Below are 18,575 nucleotides of genomic sequence, written 5' to 3' on the forward strand. Positions count from 1 at the left end.
AACAATGCGCTTTTCTTCACATTAAGGGACAGATGAATTCTTCCTAGCCAGTAGTCAAGAACATTAAGGTAATTTTGCAGGGTTCGATAAAGAGTGTGAATGTCACCTGCTGATGCAAAAAATGCAATATCGTCGGCGTACACATATAAGTTTTCACATTTTGAATGCATGGAATTGAGCTTAGAAAAATGTTAGCAAGAACAGGTGAGAGAACTGATCCTTGCAGAACACCTCTTGTCTGTGGAAATATCCTTCAGGAAACACCATTTTTGCACAAGTAAAACTCTCTATTTTCCAAAAAAAACACATAAATCCAGGCTACAAAATAGCTTGGGAAGTTGAGTTCCTGTAATCTTAGTAATAGAGTCGAGTGCTCCATGCTGCGTATGCTTTACTGACATCCAAGGTGACAAGCGCAGCACTTTTTTCTATTGCGAGCTAATTTAATACAACTCTCAAGGTCAGGAAGAGCACACCAAATTGAACAACTCGGCCTGAAACCAATTTGACATGGATTCAATACAGCATTTTCTGAAATGAATGACATGACACGGCTGAGGACCCTTTCCACCAATTTCACAAGGTTCGATATTAACAAAATAGGGCGTATATTGTTTAAAGTTAAGCCCTCCCCTTGCTTTTTAAGCAATGGAACTATTTCAGCAAGACGCCACTCATGCGGTATCCAAGGACCATTAATAGAATGGTTAATTAGAGCCAACAGGTCTGCAGGAGATTCATTGAACAAAATTTTGATCATAGATGAAGTGACCTTATCGGGGCCAGGACCCCGCTGGGGATAAGTGCAGAACAATTTGCGACAGCTCAGGTATAAGAGACCTCAGTGAAATCACTTGAGGTGCATGTGAATATAGTAGAAGGTAAAGCAGATGTAAAGCGAAGCTCTAGGCCACATGCAATATCCTCTAAGGCCTTTGCGATGTCAGCAGGGGACTGAATGAAGGATTCAATGTTGGCAGCCGGAGGAATCACCTTGTTGCGCCTCATGAAATTAAACAGCTCGTTTACTTCCTGATTGGGAAAGGAAATCATAATGATTTGTATTATACTCCTCCTTTGCACGGGCGACAGTGCGCTTAAATTTTGCTGCAACATACTTATATTCCAGCCAATTTTTTGGGCATTGATTGATGAGAAGTTTCTTCCAAGCTGCTTTCCGTCGTCTATATGCACGCGTGCACTCAGCATTCCACCAATTGTTCGCGATTGCACCCTTTGTTCTCTTAACCAAAAATTCAGACTTTTGCCTTGCATGGTCCAGTACTGAACATAGATTTGCAGCCTTGCTTTCGGCACTTCTCTGCCCCTTTCAGATGCTGGCTGACTTGTCGTTGGTCATTTTCTTCCTTTTTAGAAGCAGTCTCGCTATTCCGACGTCAGTGTGCGTTCCCATCTCGCTTACGTTCGCGATGTCTTCCAGCACGCCGAAACTCGGTGTTCGTCACAGGATTGCAGATGTTAGCACGATACAGCCGCCTCATAAAACTACCGCATTTTCAGTAGATTTTTCTTTGGGGGGCTGGGGGGGGGGGGGGGGGGCAGCGGGGCACTTTATAGACCGACCTTCGAATTAATGAGGCTTTACTAGCGATCATGTTATTTTTGTTTCCACTCATGTCATGTCATGGATTTCATTTTGCCTGGCTACATTGCAGGTTGGATACTGTTATCCTGTTCATTTAAGTAGTGTACATTTCTGCGCACATCACGCTTTTTTTTTAATACGTGCTCAAGCAGTCTACTTTTCTTTATTTCAGTTGCAAAGGTGATACACTATTTTTAAAGATATATGAGCAACAATGCTTGCTGTTTATCTTTTCTGAATTATTCGTGCTGACCAGGTATTCGATATTTGAAGCCATTTTTTATTCATATTCGTATTTGATTCGTATTCGAAAATTTCAATATTCGCACACCCCTACTTCTTAATATTGTCCAGTGGGAAACCAGACAGCGCAGCACTTCATCTACCATGGAGAGGCACAGGAGTACTGAGATGAGGTTTTGTCTTTGGCTCTGCTATTGTTGGCCATGAAACGTGATTTCAGCCATAACAGTGACTGAATCTTGAGGGAAACCTTGAAGAAATGCTGAAAAAAGTTCTTATACCAGCCTAACACTTGGGATAAATTTATTTATGTAGATAAAAGGCACCACTGAAATAATTGCATGTGCAGACTGAAGAGAGCATCGTGATGCAGCTGCTGATTCAAAAGCAGAATCCATGTTTTTGGCTCAACGCTACCCAAACCAAGCACGAACCTCGTTTTCCCGGCATTTTCACGGTTGATGAAGTGCTCTTTAAGAAACTCGCATAGACGGTGGTGCCTGTTTTCCCTCTAGGCAATACTGAAAAACTCTGTGGAGAGGACAAGTGACATTCCCTTGACCAAGATTAATGTACAAATTGGTGCAATGAGAGACTTGTCCTCACTGTCCATTGCCATGTCCACTGCCATGCGGCAGCCTGAAAATTAAAGAAAAAAAGAAGAAAATGCATAATCTTCAAGCAGAACTTTCTTTTAGTCTTCCAAATGCACCAGACCTTTCTTCCTGAAGCAATGAACCAGAATCTACTACAGTACAGTTTAACAACTAAGCGATTGGGAATAAGCCCAGTGTATGATGAAGAATTTCGATAGCGGCCGTGTTACTGCTATTACCACTACCACTCGAAAAACCGCTCCTGAGGGCTGCATTCCATTTATGACCATTTCGTTTATCACCTCATAAAAGATGCATGCAACACACCACAAACACAAGCAGTAAATGTTTAAAATAAACACAATTTTTGCTCTTTCAGTGCGTAGTATGTAGATTAAGAACGGCCTTCAAGAATACTGAGGCCAAACCAGTGGCTCTTTAGGCTAACATAATCCATGGCCCATGTTTTCAAATAGTGCCACATTTTCATTCTGTTCACAGCGTCCATGCAATATATATATAATCATAAATTTTGCACTCGCTGACTGTAACAGAAACTGCCGATTCTTACCCAAAACAGGATTTATGCTGGTTTTTGAGCACAAAATTTCAGTGTTTTCACACTTCCACCAAGTGTGCACCAAAAAAAACTGGACCCTTAAGACTCAGTTGTCCGTCCTTTTAATTCTTTTTTTATTTAAACATAATGATATAACAGGCTGCACAAAATTGCTGCATGCGTCATAAAGAAGCAAAAACCAAATCAGCTTGTAATAAAGAAGTGCTGGCACTGTAGAAATTCACTAGAAACTTCCAAAGTAAAGCATGAGATTGAATGTCTTAACAAGATGGGAAGGGAATAACTTGCATAATAAAATGTGAAGAACCCTTTTAATGCACGTGATGTGAAAGTGGCTCGGAAAAACCGAAAACTAATTTTAACCTGCAACAGCAAACACAAGAATAGAACCTGAAGCATGGTTTTTCTGTCCTGCAAGGCATCATGAAGAGTGAACAATTAGGAGTGGCACACAAAATGAAACCGAGATTTCCTCTTAATCTGTTCAATATGGCGCGACGCAGGTGAGTAATAGTGGCCTGGCAATGAGAAAGCGACAAACTGGTGCAGCAGAAACTTGCACTGCATCAAAAAAGATGAAAACATGAACTTCCAACCTGAAAAGTAAAGAGAAAAAATACATCAGCTTTAGCCAGGATTTTCATCCTATCTCATGCATTTTTTTAATGCTTTTTTCTACAAATAGAACAGAACACTTTTTGGCTTTTCTCAAGAATCGACCTTCTAATGCTGTCACATTAATACTACTGTGAGGCCATGCTGGGGGCAGTATATATGTCAACCTGCAATGATGAAGTATACAGAGAAAACCTGTCGTGCAATATCGACTGGGGCCGCATAGCTGGGGATGGATGCAAGCAGAGTGCTTTCCAATGAATTCTCGAGTGAGAATGGCTTTACTGGCCAGTACAACACATACCCGTTACATTGGCTCAGTGATTAAGGCAATTGACTACTGAGCCAGAGTACCCGGGTTTGAACCCCAACGCGGCGGCCCCGTTTTGATGGGGGCGAATGCAAAAGGCACCCATGTGCTGCGTAATGTCAGTGCACGTTAAAGATCTACAGGTAGTAAAAATTATTCAGAAGCTTTCCACTATGGCATCTCTTCCTTTCTTCTTTCACTCCTTCCCTTACTCAAAAACCAATTTTCATTTCATTTTTCTTACAACACAGTAAGCATATTTGATCACTGCCAGTCAGCTGCCAGCATGGTATCATTGGCAGTTCAAGTTCATGCTGGGAAACCAAGATCTTTTACCATCATTCACTGTAGAACTATGGCACACCTTATAGATATTACCTGGGAGTATGGTGGAACAATACATGTTTCAACATATTTTTCATCAGAAAATTCACCTGGCACCCTTTAGATAGCAGAAATTAAAATAAAGCCCTCACAGAAATAATGAAAAATTCATACAATGCATAACATTGCTTGCAGGGCACGGAGGAAGACTATAAGGAGTGGGAACTCCGCCATCTGCAGCGACACGAAAAAGCCCGTGGCGCCACTATCCTGCTAGTGGTGCCTGGCGGCCTGGAAAGAAACTACTGAAATACAACGTCACGGCATGCCCGCTGAAGCAAACACCAATTTCGTCTGCTTGCCGTCTTCTTTGAGCGCGCGCCACCGGAGCCGCCTGCCTGGGCGCTGCATTTTTAATTTCTTTTTTGCTGCTGCTTCTACGAGGCGCCGCAAGGCGCCGCCACTGCATGCGTCCCCATCGGCGCATACAATTGTGACTTTATCTGGTCGCCTGTGCTCGCTCGCGCAGATGGGAGTTTCACCTCCTGTATAGTCTAGCTCCGCGTTGCAGGGGCACCACAAGACACAGCACAGATTTTTGGAACAACTGATACATTTGCACAATAATTGCATCATAATGGACTAAAAACAACGCTGAATTTCCCCATACCTTCTAAAAATAAAACTGCAATGCATCATTCCCAAAATGGAATTACCATTCGCATATACTTGATGCTAACACAAAAAAAAATGCTGTCACCGCAACTTTTCCCGCACAAACTGCTGTACTTTAAAGCAAAAGGAAACAATCATACGCAGCAAACACATCTGCCTATGGCCAATGAGCTTTGACTCCATTGCTCACATTTATTTGTGAGATGCTATACTGTTCAGTCATTAACCCTTTAATGCCTGAATTGGAATTAATCAATTTGGGCATTAACCCAAGTTTATTACATCTCCTAACTTTGCTGAAATATCAGAACAGTAAGAGGCTTTGCCAAGATGGTGCCTGTCAAATTAACTGCCTGTATCCTTTTAACAAAGACCTGTTAGCCAAACTGGTAGACTCCTAAAATGCACAGTGGCTGCTTAACACTGCACCACAAAATTCTGACAGGATGCTCACCATAATTAATAAACAGCAGATGGCTTCAGTTGAAAATATTCTGAAGGTACACAAGATGCCACCAGCAAGAAAATCTACTTCTTCTTGTGGGATTGGACATGATATCTGCGGTGCGAATTTGTAACAAAGACCATGGGACACAAATGGCACTGGTACGGTTTCTCGCCTGTGTGCAAGCGAAGGTGCTCAGTAAGTCTGCCACTCCTTGAGAAGGCTTTGCCGCAATGTTTGCACTGGTATGGCTTCTCGCCTGTGTGCATGCGAAGGTGATATGTCAGAGTGGTTTTCTGACTGAATGCCTTGTCGCAATGGCTGCACCGGAAGGGGCGCTGCCCAGTGTGTGTCCTCTGGTGGTTCTTGAAGGTTGTGCATTTCGGTGTGGAGTAGCCACACTCAGGGCACAGATACCCTTGCCTTCCTGCTTGTGATATTTGTTGAGGGGACGAGCTGTAGCGACCAGGTGCTGTGACGAAGCCTGCATGATAAAAAAATACATATACAGTATTTAGCAAAAAGTGACAGGCATGCTTCGCTGAACTGAGAGCACCTGACACCCTCTCAAGAAGAGTTAAGTGTTAGGACACTCTCAACATAGCACATCTGGTATCAGGACTAATAAACCAAAGGTTAATTTAAAAAATATTCTTAACATGCCATGCATTCTTGGTCAGCACAGAAGCTATAAACACCATATTAAAGCAAAAAGATCGTGGAAAAAAATTGTACCTAAAAATGTTAAGAATGACTGTATATATACAGTGCACATGGCAGGTTTACAAAGATCATGATTGGCGGTTTGCCAATATCTCTCAAGAGAAAAGCGTACAACAGCTGTATCTTACCAGTACTCACCTACACGTCAGAAATGTGAAGTTAACGAAAAGGGTTCAGCTTAGTTTAAGACAACGCAGCGAGCCATGGAAAGAAAAATGGTAGGTGTAACGTTTAGGGATCGGACGCAGGCAGAGTGGATGAGGGAACAAACACGGGTTAATGACATCCTAGTCAAAATCAAGAAAAAGAAATGGGCATGGGCAGGGCATGTGATTCGAAGGCAAGATAACTGCTGGTCCTTAAGGGTAACGGAGTGGATCCAAGAGAAGGCAAGCGTAGCAGGGGGTGGCAGAACGTAAAATGGGCACATGAGATTAAGAAGTTTGCAGGCATAGGTTGGGCGCAGCTGGCAAAGGACACGGTTAATTGAAATGACATGAGAGAGGCCTTTGCCCTGTAGTTGATGATTATGATGATGCATGAAAATTTTTAATGCCTTCCATTGCTTATGAGAAAAGGGGCATGTTCTGATAGTGGAAAATTAGCAGGCACTGAGCCATCAGAAAGTGGAAGCTTATGCTCTACAGCACGGAACTCTTTTTTGTATCACTTCCCTTCGAACACAAGACAACAAACATGAATTTTAGAAGCATCAGGCTTGAAACCACTGTTGTTGCTGAAGCACACAGTAATTAAGCTTTCCTAAACATGTCAAAACAGTTGCAAAAAAAGCTGTCAGGCATAAATCAGAGTGCTGAACACAGGTTCATCATCATCACCGCCAGCTTAACTATGGCCGCTGCAGGAAAAAGGCCTCTCCTACATCTCTCCAATTAACCCTGTACTTTGCCAGCTGCAGCCGCTCTATCCCCTCAATCTTCTTAATCTCATCTGCCATCTAACTTTTTGCCCACCTAACTTAATCTCATCTGTTCCTGCTATGCTTTCCTTTCCATGAAATCCAGTTTGTTACCCATAATGTGCATTAATTGTCTTGCCTTTGCATTTCATGCCCTGGCCAAACCCATTTGTTCCTCTTGATTTCGACTAGGAGTCATTAACCCATGTTTGATCCCTGACCCAATAAGTCTTCTTCCTGTCTTTTAAAGTTAAACCTATCATTTAGCTTCCCACAGCTTGCTGCACGGACTTAAGTTGAACCCTTTTCATTAGCCTTCACGTTTCTGCCCCTTAGAGAAGTACTGCTAAGATACAGCTGTCATCTATTTGTTTCTTGAAAGATATTTGTAAACTGTCATTCGTAATCTGAGAGAACCTGCCAAATGCACTGCGCTCTATTTCTTCTTAGTCTAGTTATTTCACTACTGATCCAGATCTGCGGTTACTACCTGCCCTAACTAGTGGGTTGTTAACAAGTAAATGCCTGTAGTTGCCGAGCATATTTCTTTACTAATAATGTCGAGTAAAAACTGTCATTATTGTTACTTCTAACCATCACAGTGCTGTCACGCAATATCCTGCAAGAAATTACTGTATGGATGAAAAGGCAGATGATAAAGCTGATAAAAGAATATCACACAGAATTCAGTACAATGTGAAATGATAGAAAAAACTTCTGCAAAGACATAAACGAGAAAAATGCAATAGTGTAGCTTCATTTTACCACACCCAGAACAACAAGTACAGCAACCAAAAACATGAACACTGCACATTGATGTTTAATTAAACGGCAGTTTTTACGAAACCTAGTACTGTGTGTAACAGCATTAGGTACAAAAACATTAAACACCTTGCAACACCAGAGGAATCTGCATGAACACATGGAACACACCTGCTGATTGGTTGGTGCAAATGTAATGTCTACTAGGCCAAAACATAGCAGTTTTTCCAACTTGCACAGTGACCGGAATTCACAAGCAAGAAACGGAATCATATTTTCTCCGGTTTCAAGCCCCATTTTTAAAACACATTGCCAGAAGAATGTGACCACCAATGCTTGCTAATCGGTCCATTTTTTTTCATTTATTAATACTAGCAGCCCCAAATGGGGCTTTAACAAGAGTGGAAAAGCAGTCAGATCAACAGCAAAATTGGCACTGCAAGAACAGACGTGTTCAAAAAAGTAGCTATACAACAGCTAAAAGAAAATAGCCACTAAATGCACACATGAACAAACAAACTGCATCACATCAGGAACCAAGACAACAGCTCGATTCGAAAACCACAAAACCCTGCTGTTTTGAGTTAGTGCCATATACAAACTTATCTAAATGATGCAGGTATTCATTTAATGATGTGAACAAAACAAGTCTGGAAGAGAGTTCCAGTCTGCAGTTTTGCGAAAAGTAACCAAACTTTAAACAATCATTTCGTATGGTCGGTAATGGAATGAACTTACTATAGCGATACCATGATGTTTCATTGGTTTTGATTTCAAAGCAATTTGATTTGCATATTTTGAGAAAGTTGCAAAAAATAAAGGGCTTTCAATTTTTCATACACGGCTCTGGCTTCTAGTGCCACTAGTTGAGATTGTTTACACGGTTCTGTTGAAGGACATTTGTAGCGAAATTTATTCTAAGAAAACGCTGCAGAAAGCAGCTGTATCCTATCAAGTTTGGAGCAATTGGTTGCGGTGTAAGGATGTCATATTATTTTGGCATATTCAATTATGCTCTGAGCATTTTATATGTGAGGCACCTTACATCTGGAGTTGTAATGTGCAGTGTGTTTCAGGTACCATAGTTATTTAGAAGCTTTGATGACCCTAGTGCATTATGTACATTTACAAAAGATATCACGCATGGGTGTTATTTCTGCACTGAAATTGAAAATTAAGTTTATTTAACTCCTGCTGCAATCATTGAGTGCAAGTGTGTCAGCGAAACATGCATTTAATTCATTGTAAACACAAAAGGACGAGCAGCAAACACGAACAATCACAGCAAAAGACGCACTTCATGTAGCAAGGCATGAAGCAGAGCAAGCAATTAAATGAAGCCAGCAAAGACAGGATTCATTTCGCAGTATCTAAGATATGTGGCATTGTTTCAATGCACGGGCCACATTTCCCATTCACATGGTGCAAACAAAGAAAATCTCGTTCAAGGGCTGCCTTTCCTGTAAAAGGAATTTTTCTACTATTTCATTATAAAAAGGTAAGCATATTTTGCCAGAAATAGGTATTCAAAGCATATCCCCTGCATGGCCTGTCTGATTTTCCGAAACAGGTTTCTTCAACACTGATGCTCAAGTCAGCATGCAAGACTCAAACAGCATGCTTGTAAAAAATAATTTAAAATAAAATAAAGCCTTAATACACAGAAAACACATCCATTCAAGGACAGCAGGTTCCTTGGATGCCACTACCCACAGTTCATTTTGGGAAGCAAGTACTCTATAGAAGCAACCTTCAAATATACGGCATCTATTAACTCTAAAAATTTTATGCCATGCAACACACAAAGTAAACATAATCATTGAAATACCATTGCAATATTTAAAACACTTTTATGCAGAGAGAGTGTTCCCTTAGTGTGGCATTGCAAATGACAATCCATGTATGACTTTGCTGCCAAAGCCATGGAACAAAGATGGCAATGGTACGGCCTCCCGGATGTGTGGATGCGAATGTGGTCTTTGTGCAATAACTGCACTGGTGTAGCCTCTCACACTTGTAGGTGCAAAGGTGTCTTGCAAGGTTAGGTTGCTACGCTCTATGAAAATCTTCCTGCAGTGAATTCACTGGTGCAGCCTCTTGCCCATAAGAATAAACAGGTGTTTTTTAAAATTGGCGGGCAGTCTGAAGCCCTTGTTGCAATGGCTGCACTGAAAGAGGCGCTTTCTGATGTGTGCCCTCTCTGGTGGTCCATGTAGGCTTTGTGTACATTTGTGGCATAGCCACAATCAAGGCACAGGTGTCACTTCTTTCCTGCTTGCAGTTGTTGTTCAGATGAGCTACAGCTGCTGTTAACTCCAATTGGGCCTGCAAAATGAAGTCAACTATAAGTGAAGTCAGGTGCACAGTTGCCTCAATGCAATTATCATAGCTAGCAGACCTTTTAAGAACAGTGAATTGATGCAAAGGATACTCTTACTGGGGTCGGTCTTGTTATTCTGGTGGCACAAATGGTGTCATGGAGAGGAAGTATTAAAGAAAACTTAAGCTGGAGCCAAAATCTTTGCTATTTTTTGTGTTTGTATGGATCTCACACAATCATGACAGGCTACAAGCAACCTATTTTTAAAAGACTGCTTAAACTGCTACTGAACTAAAATCTCCAAGCACGAATGGTCCCTATATAACTTGTGATAAGTGTTAACAAAAGAAAGGCACATGAAGCAGTATATAGTCCATGCAGCCTGTCACATTTTCATTATCTTATTGGATTTGTATAAAAAGAACCAAAACAAAAAATGTGACAAAATTAATCACAGGCACGAACTGCCCACTCAACTTTTTGAGCCATTCTAACTGCTTCACACACCTATTCTGAGTTACTAGTATTTCCAGTAGCCATGCGTAAAAATGGCATTCAACCTAGTAGCAGGCTGAGCCATAAAAGAATAAAGTTATTTTCTTCACAACAAAGACTCATGGTTAAAATTCACATATATGCTTTACCACATCTTTAGAAACAATGTGAGATAACCGCAAATGGATGTTTAAAGAATAAGCAGCTTTAGCAATCACATTTGAGTAACTAAAATGCGTGCAGTGTGCCAGAAAAATATCAGGTAAAGCCGTGGGAGTAAATAGAAACGTTAACAAGGACACCTAATCTGGCACGAATGATCATTCTTCGCATGCAAGTTTCTTTATAATACCATTTTTGCATACAACCCAAAAGCAGAACAAAGTACATGACACCATGCATGCAACATTGAAAAACATGGAAATGGAAGCAAGAAGTTGGTCAAATGTTTTAGGGGAATCCCCCACGGTGGAGTAGATTTAAAATAAGGCAGTAATTACTCAACGGCATCTACTCAAGCTCAGCCAAAAGGCTACAAAGATAAAGAAAAATTCATCCTGGTCCGGGGCTCAAACCGAGGACCACCACTTCACCGCAGTAGTCGCTGTACCAACTGAGCTAACCGGGATGGCAAGATTGTGGTAGGGTGAGAGTGAAGTGATCAATAACTCGAAGTGGGAACAGTATTGGTCAAATGTATAAGGGGAATCCCCCAAGGTGGAGTAGATATGCAATAAGGGAGTAATATTGCCTTATCAAGAAAAAGAGTTTTGTTTCTACATATGCCAGAAGGACATTGACAGTGCAATGTAACCAACCTCGCTTGCTGCTCTTCCTTCTGTGCACTGTGGAAGGTTACAGAAGACGACAAACATTCTGCCTCTGTTACAACTGCACTTTATCCGTTCATGTTAATCCATATATGCCTGCCGTCCAACATGTAGAACCCCGCTTTTTTGCACAGTCAAACTTACGCAGTAACTAACTGTGCAAGAACAAATAATTTTGCACATTGCCATAAGGAAATCATGATATGTGATTACAAATGTGATTTTAAAGTTGGCAGGCCTTTGAAGTTTTACCACATGTAACAGGTAGCGAACTGGCTTAGTACCCTACATTGTATTATGGCTCAAAATTTTGTGTTGGGAAAAATATTTCCACCTATAAAAGGTTGATAATGAAATGTGAAGTGAAATAAATATTTTATATCAAAAGATCTTTCAAACTTTTCTATATTTACGAAGTTTCGGCATATATGGGTTCAATGTGCATTCGACTCCAATTCACAGCTGATTGAATCAAACTACTCCAGCAATGTAGAAGGAAGCGTGGATAAAGAAGGCAATGAAAAAGGTTTCACAAATGAAATAAACACAAGCCAGGAAAACGAATGCACCAAGCAGCATGACAATGCATTCTACTCAAGTCTTAAATATGACTGCAAGTGCTTAAAAACCATAAATGCAGGAACTATGATCAGTTAGCGACAAATGTATAGTTATAGTATTAGCGACAAAAGGCTGAAAATATGAATGAACAGTTGAAAGTGCACTGCTGCTTCACCACACGAGGCACCCGGCTGTTAGAACTGCCACCAAAGCTTTATTTTCGTACGCAGAAGAACAGTAATTTTGCATTCAACCAGGAGCGGTTACTGGACCCCGGCACAAGTTGTGAGGGTTCTTGAATTGATTCTGACTGTCACTTTACCACATGCCATGTAAATAGAGTCAATCATGAAAACAGTGTTGGAAGAGGACCCTCACAGGCATGAAATGTAGATGCCAAATGCCGTCTCGATACAGCAGTGTGCCCAGCCACTCGGCGATGCTTTAGTGTAATTTGGCCAAATGTCACACACTCCACAATCTGGGGTCACTCATAGGAAACTTATTAGGAACACCTTTTTCCTTATTAAAAAAAAAAGACAGCTTCAAGAAAATGCCTACCATTGCACCTCAGGAAAACCTCGAGGTGCAGTTTGATTTTCACATAAACGGTACAGCATGCCAGATTAATGTGCCTCTTTCAACAGGAGTGATTAACCTGTGACATATATCCATATTATCATAAGCAAATTATAAAACATGATTTCATAAAATACAAGACCACAGTCTGTTGCAACAATCAACAAATATACAGCGTACATGGTAGTAACAGCTGACACACACTTCAACCAGCTGCACTGCATCGAGGGGAGCATAGAAAAAACAGTGACTTAGCAGCAAGTAAAAGAAGCTACAAATATTCTGAGCAACTACACAAGTTTTGATCAATGCTGTTCAGGAAAAATATGCAGTTAGCAGCATACTATATATTATCTGTCACACCGACTTCTCACCACTGCTGAAAACAATGAAAAATATCAGAGAAAAAAATTTCATAGGTGCAAGATGTATTCTTAAATATTGCCATTTTTGATACGATTAAAAAGCATGTATTTCACGATGGCAACATTCTAAGCAGGTGTGTGTAAAGCCATTATTCTATGCTATGACAGCTACAACAAATGAAAGTGCCTGCTAGACAATCTGCACCGCAGCAAAGCCTTATTAAAGCACTTTTGTTAACATCAGCTCGAATCTGGTGATGTTAATAGTATTGGGACCTTTGTGGAATATTGTGTTGCCAATGGGAGTTAGGTGTAACAAAATACACACAAGTGGGGCCCAGCAGATAATGGCAACAGAATAAAGGGAAGAGGAAATTGTTTGAACTCGAGATTCAGGGATTCAAATATATGGAGCTTCTCGTTTAAAACATGCCAATCAGTTTTGTTGTAGACGTTAAAATGGTGATGTAATCACCAGTAAAGTTCCGGTTATGCTCAGGCTTCTCCTTACTGCACAAAAGAAATGCAGAGAAACTCGTGATGTCGTTGTCAGCAACATTTAGGATTTTCGCTGCCTCTGCTCACATACTGCCATGTGTTATACAATGTCATCATACAACACGCCATGAGCTTTAACTTCAGTGATGTTCAGTGTTCTTCCTTCAAGCTTCACAGGAAATGTAGCACCGCCATACATGACGTCATCAGTGCAGCCCCTGGCTGGCGTTCTACACTGCGGAGAAGCCTCAACGCTCAAGCGGCTTTGTTTGGTGATTACGCCACCATTTCAAATGCTAGCACAAAAAGACTTCTCATGCTTTATCTGCAAGTGTAACACATTCGACCCATATAAGCTCTTCGAATTCGAACCCTTTTAATTTCTATTTGGTGAGTAATTTGTCACTGAATTTATCTCACCTTGGAGGTTTCCACAATATACATTGGACAAGCAACAAACTTTCCCTCACAAGGTTTCTGTACTCACCTGTGAACATGATCACTATTCAACTTCTCAAGGAAATGGAGTTAATACAGAGATAATTCTGGATGAGCACCTTAATAAGCAGGAAATATGCATGATAAACACAATCTCTGGAAGCCATTTGGACAGCTGTTATACATCCTACAATCTTTAGTTCTCAATGTTTGTAATCTGGCCTCACTAGTCCTGCAAGGCACCATATATAAAGCTCAACAAAAGTGCCAGCTTTGTAGTAATCCTCTCTGTATGCGCAGTACATAAGATTAAGAACGCCGAGACACTCTTCAGCAGGCTCCATCAGAGTAAGGTGAGTTTGCAAAAGGCTTCTTAATATTGTCCAGTGGGAAACCAGACAGCGCAGCACTTCTTCTACCATAAAGAGGCACGGGAGTACAGGGAAGATGAAGCTTCGTGTTTGGCTTGGCTATTGTTGGCCATGTAATGTGGATTCAGCCATAACAGTAAGGCTGAAAGGGACCCAGAAAGGGGGTCTCAATAAAGGTACGAAATATCTGGGATGTTAAGACAGTTCATAATTATCCTCCAGCAAGAAATATTTTAATGCGTTTAGTGAAAGATGAGTGATATGCAGACAAAAATTGAACTGCCGCGTCTTCGTGCCTTTCCCTCTCCTCTCGCATGCCAAAACGGCGCTCCTCAGCCAGCCCCACTCACTCGGCCCCTTCCCCTACATCCGCCGGCGGCGGTGCACGAGGAGTGGCCGCGGCCACGGTAGCGCGTGACATCTGAAAGAATTTGGCACTGTGAACCAATGATAACCCCTGGCTGCTGGTTTTATTTGCAAGATGTGACGTCATCTCCCAGGTTTTTGTGCGCAAGCCCAGCCCCGCGCATCGCGGCGAGGTGCACAATCGGGAATTTAAAAGAAATTTATTGCAAATTTCCCGCTCGCTTTTGAGGTCTCGTATGCGGCATGGACGCTCAGTGGCCTGTATACTAAATAATGCAAGCATTTTAAAGCCAAGCCCAAACACCCCTTTCTGTGGCCCTTGAATCTTGAGGCAAACCTTGAATAAATGCTGAAAAATGTTCTGATACCAGCCTAACACTTACGTTAAGTTTATTTAGGTAGATAAAAAGGCACCACTGAAATAATTGCATGTGCAGACTGAAGAGAGCATCGTGATGCAGCTGCCAATTCAAAAGCAGAATCTATGTTTTTGGCCCAATGCTACCCAAATCAAGCAGAAAACCTAGTCTTCCCGGCATTTTCAATGTTCATGGTGCTCTGAGAAATTCGCATAGACTGTGATGCCTGCTTTCCCTCTAGGCAATACTGAGACTCTATGGAGATGACAAGTGACAATTCCTTGGCCAAGATTAATCTACAAATTGGTGCAATGAGAGACTTGTCCTCACTGTCCGCTGCCTTGTTCACTGCCATGCTGCAGCCTGAAAAGTAAAGAAAAAAAGGAGAAAATGCATAATCTTCAAGCAGAACTTTCCTTTAGTCTTCCAAATGCAGCAGACCTTTCTTCTTTAAGCAATGAACCAGAATCTACTACAGTACAATTTAACAACTAAGTTATTGGGAATAAGCCCAGTGCATGATAAAGAATTTCGATAGCGGCCGTGTTACTGCTATTACCACTAGCACTCAAAAAACAGCTATTGAGGGCTGCATTCAATTCATGACTATTTCGTCTATCAGCTCATATAAGATGCATGCAAGACACCAGAAACACAAGCCATAAAAGTTCAAAATAAACACAATTTTTCCTCTTTCAGTGCGTACTATGTAGATTTAGGACGGCCTTCAAGAATATTGAGGACAAACCAGTGGCTCTTTAAGCTAACATAATCCATGGCCCATGTTTTCAAAGAGTGCCACATTTTCATTCTGTTCACAGTACCCATGCAATATATATAATCATAAATTTTGCACTGGTTGATTTTAACAGAAAATGCTGGTTCTTACCCAAAACAGGATTTATGCTGGTTTTGAGCACAAAAATTAGTGTTTTCACACTTCCACCAAGTGCACAAGCCATGGTCATGGTGGGAGTGTTCACTGGATAAGTAGCACAGTTATTTGCTTGTTTCAAGAAACTGCTCCAATAACTACTTGCCTTTGCAGGCTGGAAGGCTCTACGTCACCATCATATGTTGTCTCGAATGCAGCACTGTCCACTGCCATCACCCGCTTTGGCTAGTTGCTTAAGCAGGCTTCCGACGCATAAAGGCATGCATAAGCGAAACATGCTCTGGTTACCAAGACAGTTAAGTGACAGTTCCATCACTGTTGACACACAGACAAGTACACTTCTTGTGGGTGCTTCTAGACAAGACACAATACCTTGAATGTTGTTCCAGAAGAACAGGGCCAAACATAGTCAACGGGTGGGGCCTTATTATTTGAATTCATACTCCAATCATGTCCACTATCATCATTATCAGCCTGCATTTGCACTTCTGTTCTTCGTTGACTGATCACACCACACACGCGCGCCTGGTTCATGATGCTGTTGGAGGAGGACTCTTTATTTTTGAGGAGCTCCAGCGACTTCGTCCGAAGTTAGGTGCTTTTGTATTATTGGTTTGTTTTTGGAATAGTGCTTTTGTACATGATGTAGGGGCAGTAGTTTAAAACTGCAATAGGGCTGCAGGGCCTTGTTTTTGTATTTTGTCACTGCCCTGCAATGGCAGGTGCTGCCACTGGTGCGACATGTGTGATACAGGTTGCTCTTCCTAGCCAAGACTTACTGAAACACAGACCTGCACAGATAGCACTGCTCCAGCGTGCACGCTCCCGTTCATGCCTTTTGAAACCCAGATAGAAACACTACCAGCGGTGTGGCGCTAATCTATATACCTGTTTGAAAAATGGCCTCCACTATCATTTGATTTCAAGCAGGGCAGTTTTATCATTCACCCTCGCAATGATTATTATCCATTTACCTGCATTTATCTATGCTAGGCACGGTGGTGCTGACAAAAAGAAATTAGTGGCCAGAAAGGAAGATGCTTTTTACACTTTACAAGAGCGAAAAACATCGTTATTATGGCAATTTTCATTCCTGACGTTAAGATAGCAGAGAAAGACAAAATAAATGTATTGAATAGCACGCACAAAATGGCAGACAATAACGATGACCACAGCTGACGAGCAGGGCAACCGAGTATCCTCAAAGGCCAAAAAGCTAAAGAAAGTTGGTGCACGCAGTTCCATAGGGAAGCGTCATATATATATGCTGGTCTCTGGTTCAGTAGGTGTTGTTCCAAGCAACTGCTCGCGACCAATAATTAATTTAACTGCCACCTGCCATGGTGGACAGTTTGCTCGCAATTGCTTGGGCACGTTGTGATGACGCCACAATGTGACTTGACCTAGCTGGCCTGTCTACCTCCTAGGTAGCTTCTCTGGGAATTTTCCGCTCACGTACGATGAAGACGCCACATTCTCTTCGACACGAGCTCCCTAATAATGTCGTGTTAAAATCTAGGCAGGGATGCTGCTGACTGGTTGCATGCAGCGCTTTCATTGCGGAGGGGCGCCGCTAGATATTCTGGTCATCTGCACCACCTGCTTTGGGGTTGCCAAAGGTAGAAAAGGTGCCAAAAGGCACCACTGTGCTGTGCGATGCCAGTGCACGTTAAAGATCCCCAGGTGGTTGAAATTATTCTGGAGCCCTCCACTACGGCACCTCTTTCTTCCTTTCACTTCATCCTTTATCCCTTCCCTTACTGCGTGGTTTGGCTAGCTTTCTACTGAGATTTGTAAAGACAACTACTGTGCCATTTCCTTTCTTCAAAAACCAATTTTCATTTTCAAGAGAATGCCTGGCTGTTACATACGAAAGCTACACTAATTGCTGCATGACAGCATCGAAAACAAAATAAAAATGGCAACTCACCCGTTTTGCGACTCAGCAGGTGGAAAACTTCACCTCGTCCACGTCACTGCCATCATAGCTGTAAGCAAAGACATAACATCAAATCCTCTTACTCGGTGCAGATTTTACACAAATAAAAGGCGCATGGCGAAGTGGCTGCTCAAGGAGCAAGTGAACCAGTTTGCAACCCTAGCCGACATTTTCAAGTTTGCGCTAGTAAAGCCAAACAATTTTGACAATAATGACGAACAAATGTTATATGCGAAAGATGGTCTGTCCCATGCTTAAAGCATTCACCAGGACAAATATAGACAGCACCGAAAAAACTGTTCTGCTTGCAGCATTCAATGATCATGGAAACGAAGGACATACTTCGGATTCCGCTTGAGATTACACATTGGATTGCGCACGGTTATATGGTATGGACGAGAACGTAGATTGGGTAAACTGATATGACGGAACGCATGACGTCAGGCACGTAGTCACGTGACATCAATACCTTCTGCTGTCTTATTTTTTTTTTGTCTAAAAGCGGGAAGAGTTGAATCCACAGAGGTTGAATGAGTTTAATGGCATAGTTCATTTGCATTACTGTATTCTGTATGCACTATAGCTGCGAGATGTTCAACGGCTCCAGCGGTGAGTCGAAGGTGTCGAGAGAGCAGGTGATCAAAACAAGTCTGTGTGCCTGGCAGCCCTCACGTGCAGAAAGCAACTGATTCAGTGCCCGTTAAAACTAGTTTATTTGACTTTGTGTTAGCAGTACTATCCCTTATTAATTGGGTTTTTGG

At 41.7% G+C, this 18,575-nt stretch overlaps 1 protein-coding gene across 2 annotated transcripts in view; it reads right to left on the bottom strand.

The window, feature by feature from the left end:
- Window positions 1-5,090: 5,090 nt before the first annotated feature.
- LOC144108820 (uncharacterized) overlaps window positions 5,091-18,575 on the bottom strand; it is a 33,691-nt gene continuing 20,206 nt past the window's right edge. The window contains exons 2-4 of one of the 2 annotated variants that reach the window (XM_077642002.1): window positions 17,806-17,863; window positions 15,311-15,343; window positions 5,091-5,878 (exon numbers count right to left, since the gene is read on the bottom strand). In XM_077642002.1, coding sequence (XP_077498128.1) covers window positions 5,478-5,878; window positions 15,311-15,335 — 426 coding nt within the window. In that variant the 5' untranslated portion in view covers window positions 15,336-15,343; window positions 17,806-17,863 and the 3' untranslated portion in view covers window positions 5,091-5,477. Of the gene's footprint in view, window positions 5,879-9,682; window positions 10,124-15,310; window positions 15,344-17,805; window positions 17,864-18,575 lie in introns of those variants that run through there. The other variant, XR_013309514.1, reaches the window with a different exon arrangement.

The sequence above is a fragment of the Amblyomma americanum genome, chromosome 10, assembly GCF_052857255.1.
Source record: "Amblyomma americanum isolate KBUSLIRL-KWMA chromosome 10, ASM5285725v1, whole genome shotgun sequence".
NCBI lineage: Eukaryota > Metazoa > Arthropoda > Arachnida > Ixodida > Ixodidae > Amblyomma > Amblyomma americanum.